Genomic DNA, 6,902 nt, shown 5'->3' with positions numbered 1-6,902 from the left:
ACTGCCCCCCCCCCCGGTCTATTTTCCTCTGTGAATATCACAGATTTGTGTTGTTCTTAATCATAGGTATGTGTTCTTCTTAGAGCCATCAGTTGCTAATTGGACACAGCCCACCTCCCTCCCGTAACCACAAGTAACATAAAAAAGCATTGTTGCCTGCCCAGGTTACAGAAATGCTGCACGGAGTTTCTGTTTGGTTGGTGTATAAGAGATGGGATGCAGCTGCGCAGCAGATGGTCTGGGTATCTGCTGCCACATATAATAATTCTTTTCCCCCCCCAGAAAGTTCATCCTGGGTCACAGAGTTGACAGCACCACAGAGTATCGGGTTGCAACATCCCTCCCAGGATTTGGAAATCTCACCCAGGGATACAACAAATATCTCAGGCCAAACTTTGGTGGTATGTAATCATATAGACATATTTTGCAGTTATGTAGGACTCACTCAAGTAGATAAATAGGTACCACTTCAGTGGGAAGGTAACAGTGTTCGTTGCACCTTGGTGTTTAGTCATGCCGGCCACATGACCACGGAAGTGTCTTCGGACAGTGCAGGTTCTTCGGCTTTGAAACGCAACCCTAGAATCGGATTCAACTGGCTTTCAAGCAGGGGAACCTTTACCTTTACCTTAGGACTCACTAAAAAAGGCAATCATCCATTCAAAGGAAGAAACAGTTTATTTGCCCTCATAATTTATAGCTAGTGTATCTGCCCATTTGAGATTAGATTCGGTTTCGGTCAGCCCTGGTTCAAAACTTTTTCTTTCTTTCTCTTAAGTTACAATGAGATGACCCAATGGTCTTGGACAACAACCAGGTCCAAATAACTGAAATGCACTTGGGCCTGCCTCTTTTATCTAAACTGCCTCACAGGGTAGTTGTGAGCATATGAATGGAAAGAATCATGTACACTGCCCTGAATTCCTTAAGGGTGGAAGAAAGATGAAGTAATAATACTTCAGCAAGGCTTGTTATTACCCCATAAAGACTGAGGTACCATCTTGAAAGTCACATGTAAATTTTGCCATTGTGAGGGGATTTTGACATGAGGGACTGTACCACATTCTGTTTCTGAATGTGGAAATGGGCTTTCCATTTAAGAAGAATGCAGTGGTTCCCCGTGGGCTGAATGGTGAATATGAAGGCGTCTCAACACTGATGATGGCTTGACATAACTATTTAATATGTGAGGGGGGAGGGTTCCAATCTGAGGGCAGATTCTTACCTAAGATTTTTTCTTGTTAGAATTCAAAAAGTGTACTGAATAATTATGTTGTCAGCTGTGATCTGAGGTTATGGCTGATGTATCTCAGTCACCGCCAACTACCGCAGAAAGCATGTGAGAACACGGTAACCCTGGCCAAACAAATACACACAAAGTCTGCTATGGACAAAAGCATCACAGTAACTTTACTTTTAGTCATCTGGGAGCAGATGTGCATGTGTTTTCTATCTAGCAATGTGAGAGAGATTATGATGAGATAGGATAGGATTGGCAGCTCCACTGTGAGAAATTTGGGAGTGGGGACACTAAAACCATAGTTTTTCTTATCCATTTTAAAAACATCGTAAATCTGCATATATTTTAACCATTCGTAATTATATTGAATTTCATCCTGCCCTTTCATTATCCATTCTGTTCCTTGTTTCCTAATTATGTCTCTATAAGGCAACCATTACTTGCCTTGCTGTCTTGAATACGGTGTCAAAACTTCTGTTGGTACAATCCATAGTGGCCTTGCATCTCGAAAAAATCTTCTATATCTTGTCCATGTCGCAAATAAAGCACGCCTCACCACATGGTGTCTAAAAAAGCTGTCCATTTTTGTCACAACCCCAGTCATGTTGATGCACAAAATCACTTCCAGCTAGGTTGCTAACTCTGGGCTGGGGAATACTTGGACATTTGGGGGTACAATATGGGAAGTAAGGGGTTTAGAGAAGGGAGGAAATCCACTCTCCAAAGCAGCCATTTTCTCCAGTGGGACTGATCGCTGTAGTCTGGAGATCAGTTGTAATTCCCAGAGATCTCCAGGTAGGCAGCCTGACTTCTGGCACAGAACAGGAAGTGATGTCATTGAGTTGGGGGGTGTAACACAATGACATCACTTCCTGTCATTACACAACGACATACCTCCTGATTTTGCACCAGAAGTGATGCTGCTAGGGTTGCCAACTCTTTTGCAGTGTTTAAAAGGGTAGGAGATCCACGTACGGATCTCCCGTTTCATGAAACTTTGTGTTTAGTTTGGCCCCAACCTCCCTAAAGTCAGTGGTTGGTTTTGGAAGCATGTAAGGATAATTTGATGGTGTCTGCCTGGGCACGATAGCTATAGATAAATACAAAGTACCTCTTTAAATCCATAGGCACATAACACTTCCTTCAGTTTTTGCTTCTTGTAAATCAGGCTTCATTTTTACTTCCGCAGGAGAGCCTGTGACGATAGGCATGAGCGTTAACATTGCAAGTATTTCCAGCATATCTGAAAGTGATATGGTAAGCAAATCATCCCTGATGCAACAGCCTAGCAGTCTGCCTTTCATAATGCTTCTTTTCTTTCGATAACACTCCCTTGCTCAGATTCTTGTTTGCTTGTTTCATCTGGGCCACTTTTCCTGACAAATATGAATTGTTGTGTACTCAGGGAACCCCCCGCACGTGGTCAGGCAAACACGTGGTCGGGCAAAGGACCCGAGCTTCGCTGCAAGAGACAATAGCCTGAATGGATCCTAGCACGCACCTATGTGGATGCTAGGAACCTAGGAGGGATCTATGGGTCTAGGGGTGCACTGTAAATATCCAATCATGTGTGTATGTGTGTGCGTGTGTGTGTGTGTTATGAGTTGCAAATATAAGCCGGCCTGCGAGCCGGCTAAACCATCTCAAGTTCTTGACCTAACAATAAAGTATGAGCTGGAATCACTCTGCTATGCATCAGCCGCAGTACTTTATATGAATGGTGGAGGTGGTGTGCTGGATGGACCGAAGTGGTTTTAGAATACGGTTTTTGCTTCATGCTCAGGGTTCCCATTGCTGAAGGCATGTGAGCCATTTCCCATCAATTAATCCATTAGACTTTTTTTTGATCAAGTCAAAAAGGTACCTCCAATTAATCAGGCAGCAGAGTGCTGGTGGCTGTAGGTGGAGCCTTTTTCTTTCACAACTGAGCTGCGGTGTCCTTCCACACTGAGGCTCTGACGTTTTCCTCATTGTCAAGTTCCCCCGCGCCTGCATTTGCATTCCTCTGCTGCTTTCCCTTATTTCTGCAGATGTTTTTGCAGTCCCAGGCACAAAAATGCAGCTTGTCCCCCTGTTCCTCCACAGCATCAGACTTCCCTGATTCTGGGTATTCCCATGCTGTGCCGCAAGAGGGGGCAAACTGTGTTTTTGCTCCTGGGAGGAAGGAATCATCTGCAGAAATGAGGGAAAGCCACGGATGAACAGAAGAGCAGATGGGGAAAACGTGGCACTGCGGAAAAAAGCAGTCGTCTGGGAAGGGTGAAGAGTCAAAGGGGGAATTGCTGGTCTGTGAGGGTCACCGCATGACTGCCACCATCCCTGCCGGCTTCCAACTCCACCCACTGCTGCTTTCTCAATGGTGGTGGGCAAAGTTGTGGAGTCTTGTGAGCAAAAATTCTACTTTGTGAGCTACAGGCATTAAAGTTGTGAGCGAGCGATCTGGCTGCTGCATAAATTGTTTTGCTCAGTCTGGAGCCATCCTTCCTGAACTAGGACAGAAATGTGTGAGACGAGGGCTAAAAAACTGTGAGCTAGCTCACACTAACTCAGCTTAGAGGGAACACTGGTGGTGGCTTTTCCTCCCCTTACGTAGAAGCAGCCAGTGTTGGAGCGAGAACTGAACTCGGTGCTGGTTAAAACCTCTCTGCGCTGTGTCGATTAAAAACACAGGAGTCTTCTTCTGCATCTGGAATCGCCAACCCTCAATCTAGATTTCAAGCCTCACGTGTACCTTACAAAAACAAGGCACCCCTAAGGAGAGAACGACACTTAGTTCTGCCATTCTGTGAACCATGAATGAAACAGAACTCAGGGAAGGAACCTCTGCCACATCCATCCTCCCAATGGAACATCCAGAGCAGTGTTCCCTCTGAGCTGTGGAGTCTTGTGAGCAAAAATTCTACTTTGTGAGCTCCTGGCATTAAAGCTGTGAGTGAGTGATTTGGCCACTGTCTAAGTTAGTTTGCTCTGGAGGCATCCTTCCTGAGCTAAGAGAAATATGTGTGAGCCGGAGGCTCGAAAACTGAGCTAGCTCACACTAACTCAGCTTAGAAGGAACATTGATCCAGAGTAGGGTCAGAATTAAGAGCCAGTTTGGTGTAGTGGTTAAATGTGTGGCAGACTCTACTCTGGGGGAACCAGGTTTGATTCCCCACTCCTCCACTTGCAGCTGCTGGATGACCTTGGGCAAGCCATAGTTCTGCCAGAGCTGTTCTTGAAAAAGAGCAGTTTCTGTCAGAGCTCTCTCAGCCCCACCTACCCCACAGGGTGTCTGTTGTGGGGAGGGGAAGGGAAAGGAGTCTGTAAGTTGCTCTGAGACTCTGAGTGAGTGAAGGGCGGGGTATAAATCCAATCTCCTCCTCCTCCTCCTCCTCTTTCTAAAACAGTCCTGAAAAAGCAAGGCAAGCCTCTATCCATGGTCATCCTTGTCGTGGGTTATGTCCAAGCGGAATCGGCTTGTTCCTGCCCACCAGTGGAACTCCAGAGTAGGTCCACAATAGATCAGAGAGATCCAGAGTGTATGCAGAGTTAACACAGGCAGACAACGGGAGCCGGTTATCAGAGGCAGGATGCCAGGGTTTAATAAACAGAGTCCGTAAATTATACAAGAGTTGTCTGAGCAGGCCAAGGTCAGTTTTCTGAGGAGCAAGACAGATACAGTGGCAGCAGGTTAGTGTCTAAGGGAAATGTGTTGAAGCCATGCTGAAGAGCTCCTCCCTCATACTGTTATGAACTCCAAGCACTAAGTCACACCTGCACCAGCTGCTTCACTTCTCTTCTGGTGACGTTCCTCCTTCCTCTGTAACTCCTGGTAAGATAAAGAACCAGTCTTAAGCTGCTTCTGGTGACGTTCCTCCTTCCTCTGTAAGGAGCCAGTCTTAAGCTGCCCCCCCCACCAAGCTACTGGTGATGTCAAGGGACCCTCAAGAATGGTGTATGGTGTGTGTGTGTGGGGGGGGGGGCTTCAGCTGGATGAATTACTCTTGCCTTTGTTCAAGCTCTCGTTCCCTTAATGTAGCAGCCCGAACAATCAGGAGTTGCTTTTTGCCAGTTCCCCCTCCAGCTGCAGGGACCCTTTGGAACCCATCCATGAATTCTTTTCTGCTTTGTTCATGGTTCATCGGATTCAAACAATAGATCAGAGAGATCCAAAGTGTTGGACTGTGCTCGTACAATGCCATACCCTTTATCGTTAATCCAAGTCTAGGATTCTAGAGAAAGCTGAAGTCCTACCAGGGTTTGGAAGACCACTGCCAGCACGTAGGCAATCTTCAACAGGTTGACGCGATCTCTCACGAAGCTAACTTCCCAGGTACCCGAAAGCTATTAATCAACAAATCTTTCCTTCGAACAAGAATGTTCTCATCACTGTACCACTTACATTATTTTTGTTCACCAAGTCTCACATGGAACATTATAGAGATGTACTCTCTCTGGCTCGATAAATAATTGAAATACAAATGACCCAGGGGTTTTCACCTTCATTGCTGGGATTAATAATTCACTGCTTTGAAATACATAATGGTGCATCATCTCAATCGTTGAGGTGAAGACGTTTCCCCTCCCTAACAGCAGGAGAATAAAGTCTGAAGGATAGTGAAGATATACATGAAGTCTCTGGCTTTTGTTGTTGTCGTTGTCGGTATTTAACACCTTTGATCCAAAAGCTTCTTAACAGTCTATGCACTCTGTGCAAAAGGAATCTGTTTATCCAGCATTTGGACTGGAGAGAAAAGATGACCAGAGATGTTTGTAATTGGATATTTCACCACTGTAATCATTCACCCTCTGGATTTTCCTGTCCATACAATAGCACAGTAGTCAACAATGAACGAATCCTACCATAGTGTATGGGACAGGCAGGGCCACTGTACTTCATCTGGCCTTTCTATCCAAGGACAAGGCTGTCAATACAATTTACATTTGTTCCTCACCTTTCTCCCCAGTGGTGACCCAATGCAACTTACATCTTTCTCCTCTTCTCCTCCCAGCCAGGAGAGTGGGGTATAAATTTGATAATAAAATTTATCCTCACAACAACCCTGTGAGGTAGGTTAGACTGAGAGAGTATGACGGGCCCAAAGTCACCCAGCAAGCCTCCATAGCACAAGTGGGGATTTGAACTTGGGTTTCCCAGATACTAGCCTGACACTCTTAACCATAACAACTTGCGAGTAGATGAATGGGTACCTGCCTTAGAAGGCAGGGAGCACCCTCCTCCATTGGGAGGCAAAGTGGGAACCTCAGCAGCGACGGTTCGGCGAGCGGCAGCGGCGGCAGCAGCGGGGTGGCGTGTAATGGTGGCGGTAGTCGAGGCGGTGAGCAGAAGAAAAAGGAGACGCGACATCTAGCAGTTAACTCCTCCATTGGGAGGCAAGGTGGGAACCTCAGCAGCGACGGTTCGGCGAGCGGCAGCGGCGGCAGCAGCGGGGTGGCGTGCAATGGTGGCGGTAATCGAGGCGGTGAGTGGAAGAAAAAGGAGATGCGACATCTAGCGGTGGACCGGCGGCAAAGGCGGAGCCAGGAAGGCGTGAGGACGCTCGGCGCAGGTGCGACGGAGCCTGAGGGACGGAGCCAGTGCCGCACCGATGTGATCAGCACGACGGATGGGCCCGCCGACTCCAAAAGACCTCCCGAGGAGCCTGAAGAGAGCGGAGGGAAG

At 46.9% G+C, this 6,902-nt stretch overlaps 1 protein-coding gene across 1 annotated transcript in view; it reads left to right on the top strand.

Moving 5' to 3' along the window:
- The window catches only part of GABRP (gamma-aminobutyric acid (GABA) A receptor, pi), a 44,930-nt gene that overhangs the window by 8,963 nt on the left and 29,065 nt on the right, over nucleotides 1–6,902 (top strand). The window contains exons 3-5 of the mRNA XM_015413705.1: nucleotides 2,430–2,497; nucleotides 3,271–3,347; nucleotides 6,476–6,850. Coding sequence (XP_015269191.1) covers nucleotides 2,430–2,497; nucleotides 3,271–3,347; nucleotides 6,476–6,850 — 520 coding nt within the window. The remainder of the gene's footprint in view (nucleotides 1–2,429; nucleotides 2,498–3,270; nucleotides 3,348–6,475; nucleotides 6,851–6,902) is intronic.

Source organism: Gekko japonicus, unplaced genomic scaffold (assembly GCF_001447785.1).
Source record: "Gekko japonicus isolate JY-2015 unplaced genomic scaffold, Gekko_japonicus_V1.1 scaffold552, whole genome shotgun sequence".
NCBI lineage: Eukaryota > Metazoa > Chordata > Lepidosauria > Squamata > Gekkonidae > Gekko > Gekko japonicus.
This window is presented reverse-complemented; position numbering and strand designations above follow the sequence as displayed.